At 36.3% G+C, this 21991-nt stretch overlaps 1 protein-coding gene across 5 annotated transcripts in view; it reads left to right on the forward strand.

The window, feature by feature from the left end:
* The window catches only part of TUSC3 (tumor suppressor candidate 3), a 128479-nt gene that overhangs the window by 33235 nt on the left and 73253 nt on the right, over window positions 1-21991 (forward strand). For all 5 annotated transcript variants that reach the window (XM_058193551.1, XM_058193550.1, XM_058193554.1 and 2 more), the window contains exons 2-3: window positions 1417-1586; window positions 20567-20684. In XM_058193551.1, the coding sequence (XP_058049534.1) occupies window positions 1480-1586; window positions 20567-20684 (225 nt within the window). In that variant the 5' untranslated portion in view covers window positions 1417-1479. The remainder of the gene's footprint in view (window positions 1-1416; window positions 1587-20566; window positions 20685-21991) is intronic.

The raw sequence follows: 21991 nt of genomic DNA on the forward strand, positions 1-21991 counted from the left end.
GGAAACAAAAAGATCAAAATGCCTCGCCACAAGCAATGAGCACCCAGATGAGCATACATTATCTCCAAGATTAACATCAGACCCCTAATCAAGTAAACAACATTCCAATCAAGGAGCTGTGGAACAAGCCAACAGCCCAACCAAAGAACCTCTAAGACCATCCCGACCAACATTGACAGGACAAGCTATTAGAATATAAGCTGAGAGCAAACTCCATTCCTTACTAGCACTGATGTTACCTAGCTTGGGTAATGAAACATTTGCAAGAAGACAGCTAAACTCAGAGATCACCAAGGACCCTTTCAAGTTCATCATTCCCTGTTGAGAGGATCAACATGTGTAATTTCAGAATACTCACTTATTTTTTTTCTATTCACTCATTCATTCTGCAAATTTATATGGCTGCCCATCTTAATCAAATAGGGAGGCTATTATGTTAGATGGCTGGAAGACAGTTTTGAAAGATCATTATTCATAATTGTAAATCTGCAATGTGACATCCAGAGATTTAATACTGCACTTAATTTAATTGGGGGCAAATAGTTTGTGATTTCCTTCCATAGTTACTTTTTGTCCAGGTAGGTGACATGAAGGCCAATAAAAAATTCCAGATGCTAAGGAGTAAAGGTTGGACAAATAAGGCAAACGTTGAAGTATCTGGTCTGGTCCCAGCTGGTGAAATGGACAAAAGAGGAATTATTTCAGATTGGTCAGATTTATAGAACCGTATCTTCACATCACCTATAATATACAGGCTTTTTTATTGTCATATGTCAGTTCTTTATTATGGATTGACAGCTGCTATTAATACATGTTGTATCAGCAACTAACCAGTGAAATATGCATTTCTGCTGTTGGGACAGGGAGAGGAATTCTGGCACTTTGTTATGGCACTTAACTGTAATTCTTCTGTATTTCCATAGTACAAAATTGGCACTATAAATGCCTAGTTAAATAATAGATTTTCAAGAAGCTTTGATGTGAATGGAAGATTCTTTCCCAAGTTTTATTAATCTTTTTTTTCCAGTTCTGACTGCAGAGTAAACTCCATGTCCCTTCTAAATAAGCTCAAATGGCTGAAATCTTTAGAGATTTCACTGATTAAATGTGGGATTTTAATTAACCCATGGGATATTATAATTTTATAATTTATTAGATTTTATTTTTGAAAAAAGGCACCTGAAGTTGCTTACATTACTCAGTCCTTTCAGACATCGTTATTTCAGACATGTTCATGAACTTAGACCACTAGAATGTCTCCTTAAACCAACTTTTCTACAGGGAAATGGCAGGATAAAATTATTCTAGCAGAAGCATCTATTAAGTTTGTGACTCCAGAAGTACAGCATCTATATGGCAGCAACCTAGCATATAAAACTTTTTTAATGCAGCCTTTATCTTTATGTTTGATTTCAGAATCTTTTAGCTGAGAAGGTGGAACAGCTTATTGAATGGAGTTCAAGGCGTTCAGTCATCCGTATGAATGGAGACAAATTCAGAAGGTTTGTGAAGGCGCCACCTCGCAACTATTCAGTGATTGTGATGTTTACAGCTTTGCAGCCACAGAGACAATGTTCAGTTTGCAGGTAAGTCCTCTCCTCTCCTCTCCTCTCCTGCCCTCCCCTCCTCTTCCCGTCATTAAAAGTTTCTTAGCTACTTAATTAATAGATCTAGCATTTCCTCCTAACAGCTTGGATAGAGTGTCACACAACAATCCAAGAAGTCATTTGTTTTGTCAGATGGGCAGCCATACAGACTTGAAAAATAAGTAGATAAAGTCTGATAAGGGAATTTATTGTAGAAAAGCTAAGAAGCCATTATGAAAAAAAAATATAAAAGTTTATAAAAGTTGTAATAGTGTTCAAATGTCTTGCTCCTATCTTACGAATTCCATGCAAAGAATAAAAAAATATTCTTTCTTTAGAAGAGATACAGTACAGTTTTCATCTGCTTCTTATTCTGCTAATGGCCTGATCTACTTTCAGGTTTGGACTATGTGAGAATGTATACAATCCATATAGCATCTGATCCTAATAATGCTGAATTGCCTCCAGTATGTCTCTGCAGGAAATGGGTTAAACATAAATCAGTTATTATCTATTTGTAAAGTTAATTTATTTATTTGTATTTACTTCCTTTGTTTATGTTTATGTTCACACCTATATTTGTCATCTTGTACATGTTTGACAAACAAACAAACAAATAAATAAATAATTACCAAATCCAGCAATTTTTAATTTTGAACACTTTTGGTAGCATATTTTTTAAAAGCATAACTGACATTTCATATGTTTCTGCTTGGAACTTTGTTCCTGTTTCTATTTACTCCAGATATTTTTGTAACATTTTGGAGCCTATTTTGTATGACATGCAGTCATAGCTGTGAGGATTATATATGAAAGAATGGCTGGCTGGAATAGGTGGGGAAGAGGAATAGTATGCTTAAAATTGTATTAAAATATGCTACTAAAAAAAAGAAGCAGTGATTTACTTCATTGGCAGTTGTGTAGATGGAATCTTACTTACTCGGTGCAGTTCATTTATTAAATTTTATGTCACTAAATGTTACAACTTAATGGTGATTTATAACTGTAGATCAATACATAGCAAATTCTAGAATAGATAAAAATACAGCAGTCGGTAAAAATTTCATTAAAAACAATATCCATTATATAGTTTATCCCTATACTACTTAAAATCTTATTGATACTTTGTAACCTTCAATTGGATGAAATATTGCATCATAGAATAACAATTTTTGGAGCAGCATAATCAAAAATATTTACAGAATGCATGGATCCATGATTACCAAGGGATTGAAACTTGACAAAGTTGTGTTCATGATAACACTACCACGTCTTCTGATTACACTTCCTGGAAACCTATAGGTTGTAGGGCACAAAGAAGTTGGGAAGGGTGTATCCCTACTTCTTCCTCATCTACCTTTGGCCCCTGCACCCAGTCAGCTGTCCTTGAAGTTAATGGCCATTGGCTGCTTTAGAACTGAGGCAAAATTTGAAATTCGTTAATGGTAGTGCCCAGTGAGGGAAGAATGAAAGAGTGACCCTGCTGCCAAGGTAGGGATGGCTGGATAGTGGTCTTACTACCTGGAGGGATGGGACCCTTTCAAAACACACTGGAATGGAGAGCAGCGGGGGGGGGGGCGGTACAGTTTACCTAGTAGTCCATGGCTTCCTTGTCCCGCCTCCTCCAGCAAAGTGGCAGGCAGTTCTACAGATTAGCTGAGGAAGAGGAGAAGGAAGAGGCTTCAGTACAGCTTTTTTGAGGATCATGAGGGAATGGAAAATGGTGCAGACTTATATGTGGAAAGAGGGAGGACAAGGAAGTAACTGGGATGCCTGCTGACAAAGTATGGCTGGCTGGGGAAAGGAGGCTGCTACTACTACTGCTGCTTCATTGGGTCTTTCCTGAAGGTTATGAGACAAGAGGAAACGAGTGCCCCAGATGGAATAATTCTATCAGAAAGATGATCCTGGAATGGAAACATGATTAAGATATATCACCAAATTGATTTGTGCATTTTAGTATTTTAATTATTTTAATTACCTAGTTAAGTTTCTGAATCTCATAGTTTGGATTAGATTTGCTGGGCTGGAAAGGTGAAATACATTGTTAGGAAAAAATGGTTTTAGTCTGTGCAACTGTAGAAGCACTTGAGGCTTTCCTTTGTTCTCTGCAGCATGCTGAAGAGAACAGACATGTTCATGAGTTGTTGGTGTTGCACACTATGGGAGTTGCTAAAGATACACATAAGCAGACACTTGCAGTTTAGTAGCACCCAGGCCTGCCTTAAGATGTGCTTGGGGAGAAAATGGTTGCCAGGATTTGTTATACACTGAGCTCTATTGGGCTTTTCTGGGCATTTATATGTCCATATCGTTCCCCACTGTGCTCACCTTCAGTTTTCTTTTTCCAGGAAATATACTGTGAACAGGTTCCTGTAGTGCCTTTTTTGAGTGACAGGTTGGCATGACAGAATTGGTTTGGCAAACAGTAAAGGGGTTTATTGTTTGTTGCCAAGAAACTGCTTTATCCTCAGGAGGGTGAAGATCAGGAATGATCAGAGCAGCTTTAAATGCTTACTGCCCTGATTAGTACATGAAAGAGCTAGTAACACATTCCATTATGCTGATCTTGGTGTAAATCTTTTTGTTCATGGGATTTTATACTGCATAAATATTGTCATTTCATAAAAGGATCCCATTTACTGACAGGGCAGGGAAGGAGAGGGCTTAAGATTCATCTTTTACATGCCATAGGCTGTGAACATATCCCATTAATTTCAGTGAAATCCATCTCTAAATAAATATTAGAACTGCAAGTTCATCATTTCATAAGAATGCAGCTGGACATCTAAAAAAAGAAACAATTAACATTGCTTCTAGTTCAAAACATTTTAAATATTTTAGATTTAAGATCTCAGCTTTGCTACAGGAAAAAAATATGAATTAAATGAAGTTGACATTTATTTACCTGAAAATAACAGAAAGTTAATATTTCTTGAACAATTAAGCAATTAAAAGTTGGGAATTTTAAACATGTATATATAGAAGATAAATTCTGGTCATGTATGAAGTTTGCTGAAAAACTTAAAAGTATTCTGTTTTACAGTAAGGAAATGAACATGCATTAAGAACACATAGACATTTTAATGACTTTTTTACATTTTGTGTTAGAATTACTTTGAAGTGGTTAGATATACTCAGAGATTTAAGATCTGTGAGCCTCCTTTTGTAGAATTTGGTTGTATATTCATGCTTTGAATTTGAAATATTAAAAATGTGAAGAATATTTTCAGTTTTTAAAATGATGGTCCTGTTTTAGCATTAATTGCTGGTATAAAAAAGGAAATATTTTAAAATATTTCCATTATCTATTGTCCAGAGAATCTGTACTAGAGAATACACTGATACCCCTTGGAATGAAAAGCATAACAGGATATGTTTGTTTTAGGAAAGGAGAATTGTACTGAGAAATCAGAGGGAACATTGGTTTTGAATATTTTCTTTCCATCTTCCATAATCATGCCATTATGTATAGGCTGCAGACTCCAATGAACTGAGAACCTTCTCTTGAGTGTTTTTTTTCCTTAAGAATTTGCAAACCTTATGGTTTGGAAGACAAATATTGTGTGTTGCCAGTCTCTGTAAACAGAATGATAGTGGATAGAAGGCCAAGGCACCAGTGCTTGCTAATAATCTTTACTTCTCCTGGGGCCAGCACAAGAAAAATAAATTATGCGAAGTAAATAGCCTTGCTTAATTGCTGTAATTAGTCAGGTTCAATAATTTTCATTTCTTCATACTGGGTTTTTAAAAAATGTGGACTTGAGCCATAGCTGACCTTGAGAGACTGGGGTATCATTTAAACATGCTCATCACCGCCACCACCCTCCATATCCAAGTTATCGAAAAAAACTAAGGAGGGTAATCTTTTGGTCACCTAAAGTAATCCCACTCACCACTAATAAAATAAGTCAGTACATCACTTAGGTTTGCGTCTTATTATTGTCTCACTCAATCATTCGGGAGCTAACGATGATTAGCCCCTGGAAATTAAGGATTTTCCCCTCTTATTCTGGAAAGCTAAGTGAAACTATCAATTTTGCTGAGCAAATGTAGTGGAAAAGCAATCTCTTCTATCAAAAAGCTGCTATTCAAGCTGTAGTTACAGCTAGTGAAAGTTGGATTGTATCTTTATCAAGTAAATGAGTAAAATTAGAAACTGTCACTGTGAAATATTTGAAAGTATATTACTAGCTTAACTGTAATAGAGTCTAATGTCAACTCTCCCAGCAGTTCATAGCGTGCTTTCTGTCTTTTCATTGTCCTCTAATATTTCCTCTTTTTTCCTTTTATTTCAGTTTATATTGCTTTTCAGAGAAATTATTTCTTATAAAAGTTCACATCAATAATCATAAAAGGCAAGGGCTTATGATTAGAGTTTACAAACTAAAAGAGACAATACACAAAAAGTGGAGGAAAAAATAGAGAAGCAAGATTCAAGGTCATTACTGAAAGACATTGATGTCCAGATCTTTATAGCCAGGTTGACCACCAATGATGTTGGTGATCATCATTGAAGAGAATATAATCGTTCTTAATCCCACAGGTAATAAATGAAACTGAAATTTATTGCTCATTGTCTGTCCAGTCTTGGAACAACTGCCAAGTAAGAAGGGAAATATTTCATCTATCTGTCTGTGTATGTGTGTATTTTTCAGGGTTTACGAGATCAGGCCTTTTGAGGCTTATATTTTAGCGGTTTTCGTCTACGTGAGGATGGGAATCTTCTTGCCCTTCTAATGTTACTGACCTACAATTCCCAAACCTACCATTGTCCATTCTGGGTGTTACAGTTCTGCAATATCTTGAGACCATAGATTTAGCAAAAGCTCTGGAATTTCCCCCCTCTTTTCTCCTGAGCTGGGTCAAACGGCTACAAGGCATTCTACTTTCTGTTCACTGCAAATTTCTTGTGGGACTGTTTATTTCTCATTACTTTAGCAAAGATGCAAAATCTTAGGGATAAGCTTTTGAACATGTTTAGGATCCCTTGAACACAGGCCAGCATCGGATTTACCACGCACAGCTACTGATTTAGGTAATTGCTTGTAAAAATTAATGTGAATGATAAGTAATGAGCTTTTAGTATACATGCACAGATAATATCCTTCCTGCAAGCCAAGATTGTTGCAGGCTTCAGTAAGACGTGATGACATTGCACACTATAATGTGTAAGGGTATTGGCAATAGTTTGAAAGTCTCTGGGAGCATTCAGATCTACCAAGCAGAATGTGAAACCCTTCAGGTTATACATTTATAGTCACATTTCAGCATGCAAGCAAAGCCTATCCATTTTTCAGGTCATGTTGGCAATGTTACTAATAGCCACTTGTCTATTAGGTAGTCCTCAACTTAAGACTACAATTGAGTCCTTTGCTAAGCAAGATAATTGCTAAGTAAATTTTGTCCCATTTTACAACCTTCCTTGCAACAGTTGTTAAGTGCATCACTGTACTTGTTAAGTTAGTAACACATTTGTTAAGTGAATCAGCTTTCCCCATTGGCTTTGCTTATCAGAAGGTTACAAAAGATAATCACATGATCCCGGGACATGGCAGTCGTCATCAATACATGCCAGTTTCCAAGCACCCAAATTTTGATCATGTGACCATGGGGATGCTGCAGTGGTCATATGTGTGAAAACCATAAACTACTTTTTTTACTGCCTGTGTAACTCTGAAAGGTCACTAAATGAATGGTGGTCAGTTGCAGATCACCTATATATTGTGCCTATCTGCAGTAGCAAATGTGCATCTAAAAAACTTTCTTATGAACTAAAATGCTGCAGTGGTTCCTTAAACAGTGGGATTTGCTGCTTAAGATATTGAACTGGCATCAGAGAACCAGGTTTAAGCAGTTATTTTCTCTCTTAGACAAAGATACCTTAGCGGGTTATGGTTAGAAGAAAAGGGAAAATGGAGCTCCTGAAGGAAAGTAGTATATAAATCTAACAAATAAATGTTAGCAAACAAATGTGGAAGCATTTGCATGTCTGGAAAGCCTCCCATCAGCAGACAACTCTGCTGAATATATGTAGATCAGCTGTTCAGTTATATCCTCAGTTCTACTTGGGGGAATTCAATGCAAAAAATCTGCAGCGTTTTGGCTTTTGTTTTCCCATGATGTTTACAATATTGAAGAGCTGAATTGATTTATAACTGGTATAGCTGCATTGCAGTAGAAATCAGTCTGAGCCTCATGTTTGTACAATACATCCATATACACAGACACTGTGGGTCCATTTCTCTCTTGGTGGAGATCTTATTTTACCCTTGCTCCTGGCTGTTGACTTTCAGGTCCTGTAAGTGGGTTGTTTACTTGATAGCTTTGCAGCTCTTCCTCCATTTCCCAGATGATATGTACTTGACTACTGTTCTGTTTTGTCTTGCCCTTTTCTATTGAGTAGATGTGGTGCAATTGTTATCACTGTTGAATCTACAGTGGTTTGGATACAGGCATTTATTTTTGTTACTTCTCCTAAGTTGTTCAGTTGTAAACTCATCATCGTAAACACTTTTCAAACTGTTTCTGTGAGTTTGGGATACAAAAGTGCCCTTACACTGGAAGATTTATATGTGGATGTATCTCCTGAGCAGAGAATGAAAAATTGTTAAGGGTTTGTGGATCATTATCTAATAGTCTTGGTGTTACATTTATAATCTGTAATAAAGATTATGTTAATATTGATTCTTACTTAGTTACAGTGTAGCCATTGCCCAAAGGAAATACAGTATTGGTTAAATATCTAAAAATGTAATGAAGTGAAAATGTGAAAAGAATAAAAATTACTGCCTTCTACAGTTAAAACACCTTTTCATGATAGATACTAATATCCCATTTTTCCAGTTTAGAACATCTAAGAGTAAGTGCAAAAAAAAAAAAAAAAATCAAGCCATCAAATTGCTCCCATCTGCTTGATGCTTTCATTAGTCTCTGCTGATTTCATTCGTCTCCAAGTGTCCTACAAGTGTGTCCCTTAGCAAAGAAGCAAGTGGGTGAAGAACATTTTTGCGGAGAGAACCAAATAATTGAGCATTTTATGACGGCCATGGACACATGGCCTAAAGCCACTAGGAGAGTTTAGTTAAGAATTAGTTGTTTTGCATTTTATAAATGTGTAAGTTCTGCTGCTTTGGTATCAATATCATAATTCTCTAAATGTTTCCTTAGAAGAAATTGCATTAGAACTATTATTGCCACCATAACATGCCCTTTTTTCTTTTAGAATGGAATAAATTGGTTAGGGATGGACATGTACAGTATTTTTTGGAGTAAATGCATTCCCCCTCCCCCCCAGAAAAGTGGGTGGAAATGTCTGTGCGCCTTAAACAGCAAATATTGCGGTGGGGGAGGAGCAATTGGTACGGTGCCGATCAGCTGTTCTAGAATGGGCGGTGGTGGCAAATGGGCAGCGGTGAAGGGGCTGCAGCAAGCGGGCCAGATGAAAACAGGATGGATGCTGGGCGGCAAGAGGCAGATTTTTTTTCTTGTTTTCCTGCCCAAAAGCTAGGTGCATCTTATAGTCCAGAATATTTTATAGTCCGAAAAATACAGTATATATACTTTTCTATCTGTGCATTCCTTCATATGTTCATGGTGTTTATAAGCTCATAAACAAGCTGTCACTGGAGGCGTTTATACATAAGATTTAGGGAGTCAGTTCATCCTATCACCCCTCCTGCCACTGTAGTGATTATTACTATTCTTGATAATTTGATTTATCCATTGATAAAATTTCGGTTCTAATGAATCTGATCATCTCCAAGTTGATGCTTTCCAGTTACGTTGAAATTGCAATACTCAAAATCTCAATGGCTGTGCTAGTTGGAAATTGTAAAACAAATTTATCTTGGAGGTTTCTGTTTAGGAATAGATCTACTAGGAATGAGTGCAAAATTCCATTGTTATGTTTATGTGTGCCTATTAAGGCATTGAGCATCACAAAAAATATTATTTAAAAAGTGACTTAAAGACTTCTTTTGGTCTGTCTTTATCTTCCATGTTGGCTTAATATCCAAGCTTTGGACAAATATGCTAGAAGAATGGGTTCTCTTTGTACCCATTTGTTCTCTTGTACTTGAACAGAAGGTGTAGGCAGGTGGGAGCGATGCTCTGGAAACATCTCCCCAGCAGTTTAGTAAACTTGCTGCTGCTGTGTTGAAAGTATATGATATATTCCAATATTTAAACACAGTAAGCTCACCTAGAGAAAAATCCTTTTACAGGAAGACTGCTGTCAGATAATTTCGCGGTTTTGTCATGCTGAAGGTATTTTAACTAGTTCAGTTTTGAAAAGAATATCAGGTGTATTAAATGCAATAAAAAGATGGGGACTTCCGGTGGCTCCGCTTCGTTAATGGCGGTCTATTTTAGACCGCCAGTTCTGTGTGATTCTGTAGAGCCGTTCAGACAGCGTTAATCTGCTGTCAAGCGGCTTGAAAATCTCTCCCTCAGGCAAAGAGGGAGAAGTGAGCATTCGGGCTGAAGTAGAGCCCCCAGGAAAGCCCCAGGAAGATTTCTGGTGGCTTGATGGGAACACTCCTTCTATAGCCCGAAAAAAGCTCCGGAATCCGGAACGCTTCTGCCAAATGGCGGAATAAAACACAGTGGCCATCTCCGCAACTGAAATGGATTAGTGAAGGACTGCTAACGTGGACAGAGCTGAAACAGATTTTAATTATTACAATTGACATATTGTGGAGATAATATAGGATTAACAATAATATTAGTAATATTACTTGATGTATGTAAATGATACCAAAGATATGAAAAGATGGATTATTGTTTACCTTTGGAGATTGGACAGTAAAATTTAAGAAATTAAGTTGGAAATTGAACTATTCTTGAAAGACTGCTTAAGGAAGAAAGACATTACAGAAGAATCCTTGGTGAATATTGGAAGATGGAACATTGTTTTGGTATTGATTGATGAAGGTTGGGTATTAAAAACTATGTACTTTATTGAAGAACAAACACCAACTCAATCGGAAATCTCTGAGAACTCTAGGAGTGGAAAGGTCTGATATATAATGGATTGGAAGAAATGTATTTTCTTTGTTTCTGGAAGGGGAGTTAAGGTTTTAAGGAGTGGCTATGGATTATGATTTGTGTTATATTTTAATTTTTGACTGTTAGTTTTATACCCTGTATTCGGTTCTGGGAAGTCCCGGGGGGTGGGGGGAGGGAGGGAAGGGAGGGGGAGGGGGGATGAGGTAGAAAATGGATTGATGGTTAATGTACAGAGATGATTGAAGATGTATAACTAATGTAAGATCGGAGCTGCTTGGCTACCATTTCAGAATGATGGGAAGGAAGGAAGGAGAAGAGAGAAGGAGGTAGGAAAGAGAAGAGGAGGAAGAGGAAAGGAAGGAAGAGGGATAGAAGAGGGAGAAGAAAGGAGTAGGGAGGAAGGAGGAGAGGATGTAGATAAGAGAAGGGGGAGGATGGTCATGGAAAGTAGAAGAAGGTAGAGAAGGGAAGAGAGTTAAAGGAAGGGGGTGGTGACCGGGCAGGTCCGATTAATTGTATATGACTGTACACTAAATATGTTATTGGATATGAATGTTAAAATAAAACTTTTTTAATTAAAAAAAAAGATGGGGGCAACATTTTTTTACTCTGCTGTATTTGAACCCAATTGAACATATCAGCACTTTATTATCTTTAGTAATGATTTTTACTATATCTTGATGGAGATTTCAAACTTTACAAGCACTAGAAAAAGTCATTAGGATCTATTCAGCAAAGAGCCCACTGAGCATACTCATTGGCTGCAGGTTGCTGAGGGGAGGAAGTGGTGAAGAGAACCAAAAATGGAATAGTGTATGCTGGCTAGGGAATTCTAGGTATTGAACTCCAGGCCAGGGGTGAAATTCAGCAGGTTCTGACAGGTTCTGGAGAACTGGTAGCAGAAATTTTGAGTAGTTCGGAGAATCGGCAAATACCACCTCTGGCTGGTCCCAGAGTGGGGTGGGAATGGAGATTTTGCAATATCCTTCCCTCAGGAGTGGAGAGGGAATGGTTTTTTTGCAGTATTCTTCCCCTGGGGTGGGGTGGGAATAGAGATTTTTGCAGTATCCTTCCCCTGCTACGCCCACAAGCCATGCCCACAGAATCAGTAGTAAAAAAAATTGAATTTCTTTTAGAGAAGAAAATATAGTTTTTCTTTTCTTTTTTAGCCATGAAAGTTTATTTTTGGAGCACCTGCTAAATTTCAACCGAGGATACAAATACAAATATGACAAGAGGCCTTATAAGGGAAAGTAAAACCTCACCCATTTCTCTGAATAAATTGTTTCTCATATCTCTGCTATATAATATGTAAGCTAATGTAATGTAATGAGCTTGAAATTTAGATAGAAATCTTTTGCCAAAGGTACTAAACATTTATCAGTGAACAACTCATTTATAGAATGAGCTTTAATATAAAGATAGATATATTATTCGGCTCTTTGTGGTTTTGTATTAATGTAACCCAGCATGTTTCATGTAAATGTTTGAGTTGGAGAGAATAAATTCTATTGTCTTGTTTTTGTATTCAAATTTGAGAATTTTTCTTTTATACTTAGTTTAACACAACATTGCAGTTATGACTTAAAGCTTGGCATGTTTCATTCAGTGCTATTTGACTGCCCTCTACAGGTTGTTATTGAAGATGCTACTGTTCATTAATTAATGACAGTTCAGCAGCACAGCTAGATGCTTTGCTTTCCAATTATGTTACTTAAATAGGATTTTGAAAGACAAGAATAACTCTGTGCTCACCTACTAATAGCAAAAAGATATGGGGAGTTTTCTCTCTTTGTTTCTACTACTAATGAACTCTTGGAAGTGAGCCCTTATTTTTCTTCTTATGACCATGGTATAGAAATACTGGTTTTCTTTTCATGGAGAGATCAGTGCACTGAGCTAATGGGGAAATGCACCTTTTTCCCCAAGTGGCATTTTGTTTGCTTAGCAGTGACTGCACTCATCTTTCTTGAATGCCGGTTATTCTTCTGTGCCAAAACTCTATAGTTACGCTGCAGTACACAGAAGACAGATCTCCCCAAGCAAAACTTGCAGCAAGAAAATATTTGGCATGCCCTGGAAACTGCATTAACCATTTTAGAAGTTTTCTTTACCGCCGCAATCTAAAAAGCCTGGATTTCAAAAAAAGATAATGTAGCTTTTCCAATTTGATGCCTTTGAGATGTGGAGCTTAGTTATGTGTGGGTGGATGGATGGGCTGCAGTAATGATGATGATGATTCAATAATAATAATAATAACAATAATAATTTAATAATTTAATAGATGTATATGCTGGATGACTTACAATTGTTAAAACATTTTAAAAACAGAGAAGAATAAAACTACGAAAACAGCACAAAGCAAAGGAATAATGGTGGCAAAGAAAATTAGTAGAGGGAAACAGAGAAGATGAAAATGGCATTTTTAATCGAAAGAACCTGGAGTGCGCCAACCTTGACAGATGAATCTGTTGAAGCAAATATTAAGGATAATAGGTGGTCCCTCAAGTTAAAACGAAAACCTGTGCTGTGCAGGACTTTATAGGTCATGACCAAGTTCCTTGATTGCCAATGAGTCAAGTTATTTGAAATTAAGAGTTAACAAACATTAAGAGTTGTTAACCTCATCTTACGTAGCTTCTTCTCCAGAAACACTACACTACTAACCAGAGCTTATAAAACATTTGCTAGACCAATTCTTGAATACAGCTTGCCTGTCTGGAACCCATACCACATTTCAGACATCAATATAATTGAACGTGTCCAGAAATATTTTACAAGAAGAGTTCTCCACTCCTCTGTATATAACAAAATACCTTATGCCACCAGACTTGAAATCTTGGGTTTAGAAAACTTAGAACTCCGCCACCTTCGACAGGACCTATGTTTAACTCATAGAATCATCTATTGCAATGTCCTTCCTGTTGAGGATTACTTCAGCTTCAATCACAACAATACAAGAGCAAACAATAGATTTAAACTTAATGTTAACCGCTTGAATCTTGATTGCAGAAAATATGACTTCAGTAACAGAGTTATTAATGCTTGGAACACACTACCAGACTCTGTGGTATCTACTCAAAATCCCTAAAGCTTTAACCAAAAACTGTCTACTGTTGACCTCACCCCATTCCTAAAAGGTCTTTAAGGGCCGTGCATAAGAGCACAAACGTGCCTACCGTTCCTGTCCTGCTGTTTCCTTTCATTATATCCAATTTATATAGTTATTACATACGTATACTCATATATGCTTATATATTATATAGTTAGTTCATGCTTATGCTTATATATACTGTTGTGACAAAATAAAATAAATAAAAAATAAATAAAATAAAAAATAAAAATGTATCAATCATCTGATGAATCTGATTATTTCACAAGACTTTAAATATTCTTTTGATTGGTTAGTTGGTTTTGCTTTTGTCAGTAATTATCATGAAATTTGAGGTTTATTTATTTTAATAAATTTATATGCAGCTCATCCCATGATTTAAAGTTCCTCTGGGAAGCATATAAATTTATGAAATGAAGTTAAAGATTCAGGAATTGTATGAGAAATTATTTGACTGAATATAATATATTCATTATTTTTGTATCACCTACCTACTAAGAAAATCATCAAGGTGGTTATGGCAAATTCTAAATAAAAACAATGTTAAAGCCTTAGGATCAATATGAAATGTCTATCAATTTGAGCTTATCTCCGAATAATTTTATGAATCCATCTAGGTAGTTTCGCTTTTAATAGTATTGATGTATTATTTATTGCAATTTGTAGTGCCAACTCTACATGGAGACCTGGCAATTTACTCAGTTTACATAGTTTAGTTACATACAAATTTACATACATACATATTTGCACACACACGTGCACACACACACAATCTAAATGATATTAAATTCCTTTTGTATGGTGATCTGGCAACCTTACAGTTAAATAAACTCTTCTATTTTAACCACCTTACTAAAAGTGGTCATATATTATTCCATGTGTTTTTTCCCCAATTGTCCAGTCTAGCATTTGGCCCTGGTATTTCCTAATGATCTCTTTTCCCCTGCTAATCAACCTTACTAAGTTTTTGCAATCATCCAGCTTTACTGCTCTCACTAAGTTGTACAGAGTAGTAATGTCCAGACTTAACACTTTTAGGCTGCAATAAAACATTAAAAGAGTGAAAGATGAAGTCAAATGCTTTTCTATGAATCTAGATGGTAGAAGCTAGGCGTTTCTCTGAAGCAATTGAATTCTGTAATAGGACCACGAATGCATTTTTCACAAATAAATTCATAAGTTTATAAGTTGAAAATATTTAGTTCAGATGACAAGAATCTTAAGAAAAATTATATAATAATTAACATTGTATTCCTGCAATGACCAGTCAGATCAAAGGACAATTTCTTTTGGAGTGGACTTTTTGTCCATAAACATGGTAGGTTTTTTAAAATAAAATCATTTAAGTTTATATGATTATAAATAACATCATTGGAAGTTTTGTTCTGGATTTAGAAGATTAAGAAAAGCACAAGTAATTGAAAGAAGAGAAAATATTATCCTCTGGGTGCAACTTTCAAGAAGTAATTGTGATTTTTCTACCTTAAAGGCAATTAAAAGTAGGGTGGGGGATTTTCAAGAAGATTTACTCATTATTTATTTTAATTCATTGGTAAGGGCTCCCATCTCGCAAATGCAACTGCAGGGTTAAGAGAATTAAAATATTAACAATTAAAAAATGCATTTAATAATAACAAAAGCAAGATGGTATAACATGGCAACTGAGGGAAACCAGTCAATTGCCTAACCTCACAATCCTTTTGCCTAGGAAAACACTCAGGACAGCTTTCTAGAAATCCAGCAGCAATGTTCTCCAAAGGGCAGGTGCTGCATGTTACACAAAATTGATCTAGAAGTAAATCCTGCTGCTCAGTATGTATTGCTCAGTAGGTCTTATATGCACAACCCAACAAAGTTTGCAGCCTTAGGTAAGATATTTCAGATATGTTCTGTTTCCCCCCCAACACTCCCAAGAAAAAGTCAGTCAAAGGCCTTCTGCCAATAATTTATTTACACTTGGCCGGGTTCCTTTTGGCATAGAAATGTTCTGGCCACGTTTCCCCATGCGCCTGCCAAAATCTCTGAAACAGTCTGTTACCGAGGTAACCAGGAAATTACAGATAAAGCAAAAGTCACTCACAAAGAGATTCTTCCGTCCATGAAACAGATTGCCCGCGAAATTCGCAGCTTTGTCCAACACAAAGAGCCACGAAGCTCCTCCTCCTGCTTTTATCCCCTGTGGGTGTCGCTCCGTGACTCAGCACTCCCTGGGCCTGCCCCACTTTTTCCCCTGCTGCGCGCGCCGATCACATCTTCGCAGTCTCGCATCTAGCCAAGATTGGTCTTGGGGCGTTGCCAAATCGGAAGAAGGCCCGGGGAATCAGGCCTTGCCAGCCCCTCCTCCTCCTCCTGGGGCGGTGCCAGGGAGGACGAGGGCCCAGGGGAAGCAGGCCTTGCCAGCTCCTCCTCTTCACTCTCTGATTCATCCTCCTCCAGGAGGCCAAGTCTGGCGGCCTGGGTCACAACAAGATAGTTCTCACTTTCAATATCTCTTTAAGTTTGTAGAAGAGTATCTCTCATTATTTAATTCAGGGGTGTCAAACTCGCATCATCACATGATGTATCATGACTTTTCCCCCCTTTCTAAATCATTCATGGGCGTGGCCAGCATGTAACGCATCCGGCTCGCAGGCTGGGAGGGTGATACCCCTGATTTAAAATAGTCAAATGATGGATACCAGGATGAGCCCTTTTACATGTGCAAAGGCAGGATGAACCCTTTCACACATTTTTAGAATTAAATAATTTTACAGCCTTGGGGCTTGGCTTGGATGAGCTTCAAAAGTCGTCAAAGTCCTTCTGCCCCAAAATCTACTCTGCCTGGATTTTGATTTGGTTTGTTTATCATTTCAGCAAGTATCATTTTGGGAAAGGATGAGGGAAATACTAATGTTTTATATTTTGGAACTGTTTATCTTTGCTGTGATCCTGGTATACCTTCAGCTACCCAGATCAAAATTATTAAAAAAACCGGTACAGAAGCAGTTTTTCATGGTTTTGTGGTTTTTTTTTTTTTTTAGAAATGCAAATATTCAAGTTCTGGGCCAGTTGTTCAGATGTGTACAGCAAAAATTGACTCAGTGCTGAGCTAACTTGTGCAGTGATCTGTCTCTATAGAAGCAGCTGATTCTTAATCAGCTCTTGTCTCCTGGGAGCAATGTGTTATATTTGCCCTAGATGAATGATAATTTTTGCAAAGTCAGTTTATCTAAGTGTGCTGCAGAGTTCACCTACCTCAACACTCCAGTTCTCTTGCATAAACTCGGTATGTCTTGGATGCCCTGTGCTCTCTACTCTTACAGGCTCTGAATGAATCTTATTTCTGTATCTAATTTTGTAATATAAAGCATGGCTTGGTGCATAAAAAAATAATAAAAGTCCAAACTCGCAGATTTAGAACCCTAGAGGAAGGTTCTTTTCTCTCTTTCTAATGCCCTTTTCTTAGAGAAGTGGAATTCACAATTATGTTTTGGAACCCTAGAAATGATACCCGTGTGTAAGAGGGATTACCACATTTAAATTGTGCATCATTGCTTTGTAATTCCAAACAAGTAAAATATACAGTGATATGACTGGAAATGAATCAATGTTAAAGAGTGTAGTGGCTTCTTAATGATGGTGCATTACCTTATTTTAGGGATATGATAAAGAGATATCAGTTATGCATCTGCATACAGGTAGTCTTGATTTAAAACAGTTCATTTAGTGACCGTTCGAAGTTATAACGGTCCTGAAAAAGTGATTTATTACCATTTTTCACACATATGACCATTGCAGGATCCCCATGATCACATGAATAACATTCAAATGTTTGGCAACTGAATTGACTCATATTTATGATGGTTGTAGTGTCCCGGGGTTACCTTTGGCAACAAGCAAAGTCAATGGGAAACCAGATTCACTTAACCATATTATGAATTTAACAACTGCAGTGATTCACTTAACAAATGCATTAAGAAAAGTCATAAAATGGGGCAAAACTCACTTAACAAATTTCTCACTTAATATTAATTTTGGGCTCAATTGTGATTGTAAGTTGAGGACTACCTATACAAAGAGTTTTCAGGAAGTTTGTTGGTTTGATTTAACATGCATATGATTTTTGTCATCTTTAGTAACACGGAGTTACCCATGAAGAATTGGGGTGCAATGGGGACCCTGCATATTCTGACCTAAGCAATTTTATACTATTTCTATATATTTGGCCACACAGAATGGTATTACTTCATTCCATGTTCTTACTATTCTCTCCATGGACGCCAGTTTTTCTGAAAAGATGTTTGCAAAGTGGTTATGCAAAACTTTGTGACCTTTCGGTATACTAAAAAGAAAGAAAGGCTGAGAGAGTTAATATTTGTTGTTGTGGTGGTGGTTATTGTTGTTTGAGTGGCAGTTGTGTCAATTTTTAAACTGGATGAATATAGATATATGACTATGGTTTCTACGTGCATTCCTCTCAATGCACGGATAATGGTATTTGACACCAATACAGTAAGAAAAATGAAAGCAAGCTAATTGGATCCATTAATGCTTCTCTTTTAAGTAAACATGATTAAAAACACACAGATCCCCCAACACAATTTAATTTTAGAAAAACTGTTACTTTAAAAAAACCAATAGCCACTAAATTACTATAATTTTTGTTAATGGCATGGATTAAGATTTTCCAGTTTTCTCCTTTCTACTTATTTCATCAGCAACTGACATGGATCAGTTGTTTTTGGGTTTTGTTATTTTTTTTGTAAAAACACCCCTTAAAATTTAGACCAGTGTTCTTAAAAAAAAAAAAAAAAGGATGAAGGCTTTCTTTGCTGTGTAGACTGTCTTTCCCCCTCCTTCCAAACATAAAATTTCAGTCAAGTCATGTTTTTACAGGTATTCCTCATCTTACAAACTTTTGTTTGATGATTTGAATTAACCTTGGAATTAGCCTCAGGAAAAGTTCAATGTAATCTAAACTCAAAGTTACATCACCCCCACAGTCGCGTGATTACAATTTGAGCAGTCAACTCACATTTTTGACTTCTTGCACCCTCCCCACAGTCTTTATGATCAAAATTTGTGATATTTTTGCAAGTTTATAGCAAAAACTTTCTACTATTGACCTCACCCCATTCCTAAGAGGACCATAAGGGGCGTGCCTACCGTTCCTGTCCTATTGTTTTTCTTTCTTTTTTTTTCTTTATATATATATATATATGAACATATATATAAGGAAATATAAGGAGGTATAAGCATATACATATATATATATATATATATATATATATATATATATATATATATATCTGTATGTATATGTATATGCTTATACCTCCTTATATTTCCTTATATATATGTTTATATACTATATAATCTTTTGTGTGATGCTTATATTGTTATGACAAATAAAAAATAAATAAAAATAAAAAATAAATAAAATGATTTGACTTACAACTGCAGGACTCATTTTGTAACGCTATGACTTGACTTACGGATGGTAAAAATGGTTGTAAAATGGGATCCAGTCATGTGATGACTTGACTCATGACCACAATGAATTACAATACAAATTTCTATCCCAATTGTGGTCATACGTTGGGAACCACCTGTTTTCAATTTATGGGCATGCATACAGTTTTGAACAATATGTGAAATACAGCTCTCAATGTCTTTTTGGACAGGGGAAGAAGATGCCGGAAGTGTAGAACCCATTAAAGGAAGCTTCTTAGGTGATAAAACCTATAAAATACGTTCCCTGCATGATATAGGATTGCAACTTTAGAGGACAAACTAAGAGAATCTTCTCATTTTATAGGAGGAAACTGCTGAGACTGATAAAGGGATAGTCCATGTTAATCAAAGGCTTTGAGTCATCGAATTATGAGAGATCCACTTCTTTCCCTTGTCTTTTTTTTCATTCCTTTTCACCATCATTGACATATTTGCTGAAGGGGAGAGAAAAGAGATAAGGGAAAATGGGCATCATAATTATGCATAGGATTATTATTTCCATATACACACACAATTACTGCCTTTCCTCCTTTTATTTAAACATTTTCATCCATATGTTTATATTTTATATTATATAATTTATTTTTTGCTGCTATTATTATTACTGTATGCATAAAAATATGAAATTACAACATGTTAATAGCTGTAGTTGGCTTTCATATGCATTGAACTCTTCCCAAAAACCTAGGGTGGTCATAATGTATATCATATTATATATGCAGGTTAAGGCAGTGTTTTCTTTTGTAATTGATTGATGGAAATTTTGTCAATATACAGATTTTCTAAGAGTTTTGTTGATAACCACTGGGAGCACCAATACCAGTTTATGCCGTAAATTTTCAACTTTGATTTTCAGATTTTGATACTTTGTAATGGTCTCAGTTCTTAGTATTGTGATTAGTTGCATAATCAATCAGATATTTAGCCAGGTTTTAACACCTTTGTACACTATCGAATTCTTGGCAAGGACTTAGGAGAACAATATGTTGTTTGATGGGGTTAAATGAAAAGAGCATAAATTATAAATTGTTCCTTTTTCAATTGACCGATAGTGACTTTGTCAATGCCGATGTGGTTCAAGTAGGATTTCAGATATTTTGCAATTACATCCAGGGCACCTATTACTATTGATACTTTGGAAAAAGAAAGTAACTTTGCTTTTATTATTTCTAGGTTTTCAATCTTTGTATATTTACAATGGGTAAACAACTAATTATTTCTATTTTATTTTTCCATGTTTTGGTTTGGCTAAGATAGCCTAACAGGCTATTACTGTATATCAATAACTTTTTGCAGGGAAACAGATAACTGAAGCTGTTATACTTGCTAAGAACTTGAACATATTATGTTTATGTTCTACTTTCAGGCAAGCTAACGAAGAATATCAAGTATTGGCTAACTCATGGCGCTACTCTTCAGCATTCTCAAACAAGCTCTTCTTCACTCTAGTTGATTATGATGAAGGTGCAGATGTTTTCCAGCAGGTGAGAGTGTGCCTTAGAGATTGCTAAAACTACATTTAAAAGAAATCCTTTCTTTGAGAACACTTCGTATTTCTTGTTCTATGTATATTGGTATAGTATTGATACCTAGCTTGTAACTTGTGTTTGGAAGCTAAATTGCATTAGGCCACCTCTTTGTTGTAGATATATCTCCCATCCACCTCTTTGTTGGATGGGAGATATATCAGGCCTACAGCTAACATAAGACCCTAAAAGTAAGCAGTGGCAAACTACTTCTATACATTTGCCAAACTGCATGAATATGTTTATAATGTCATTAGAACCCAAACTCAGCTTGAAATGAGTTTGTTAATATTCCTTATTTTCTAACATTTGACAAATATTTTGCTTATTTATATATTTTTAAAATCCTAAACTGAAACATAGTCCTCTTTTGATTGAGATTATGGGGATGCAACCCCACTGTAAAATGTTAATTGGTATCAGAAAAAAGCATCACATATCATTTGTTTTCCTTGCTTACAAAAATGCTAATGTACTCGATCCTTTCTGACCCAGCTCCAACATTTATCTAACCCAGGCTTTAGATTCCCCAGAGCAAGTCATTGTGAATCTTTGACTAGTTTTCCCCTTCTCTGTCTAAGGTTGAGTTTAATTTGAATTGAACATTCATACCTGTCCACCAAGTCATACATAATATGGAATTCTTATTTTCCCCAAAGGCAAAATGCCAAAAAAAGAGAGAGAGAGAGAGAGTGGGCTTAATCTGCAGAGGCTGCATTTTAAAGTTCTCAGAATGGGTGGGACGACAATTATTCCCTTGTCCTTTTGAAGGTGGAGGAATTTCTGGAATGGGAATATTAAAGAAATATCCATAGCTCTTAAAATCCCTGCCCTCCCTGCTGTTCTTTCCCATCCAATGAATCTTAGGCAGACTTTTTATAGGTGCCCTGAAATGTAACTTAGGCTGTCTTTCTTGCTTAAGAAGAAAAGGCAAAAAGAAGAGATAGGAAAGTATCATGCAGTCTGCCATTAAGTTATTTCCCAGCCATCTCGGCTATGATGTGAATTATCAGAAGTATTTGATTATTGTTTTGTTCCAGTACAACCCAAAGAATTAAAAAGACCTTTAGGAAATAGATTTAGCTTTCTGGTGAATGTGATGTTGTTATGCTGCTGTTAAAGGAAAATGTATTTTATGGAAAAAAGAAAAATGCAGGAAATATGTGATCTATTTCATCCTGTATCGGCGAAAGCTGCACCCCCCCTTCCATCAACCCCTTCCCACAGCTTTGCATAATTGAGTTTGTGTAAGTACTTATTTGAAG

Source organism: Ahaetulla prasina, chromosome 8 (genome assembly GCF_028640845.1).
Source record: "Ahaetulla prasina isolate Xishuangbanna chromosome 8, ASM2864084v1, whole genome shotgun sequence".
Lineage (NCBI taxonomy): Eukaryota > Metazoa > Chordata > Lepidosauria > Squamata > Colubridae > Ahaetulla > Ahaetulla prasina.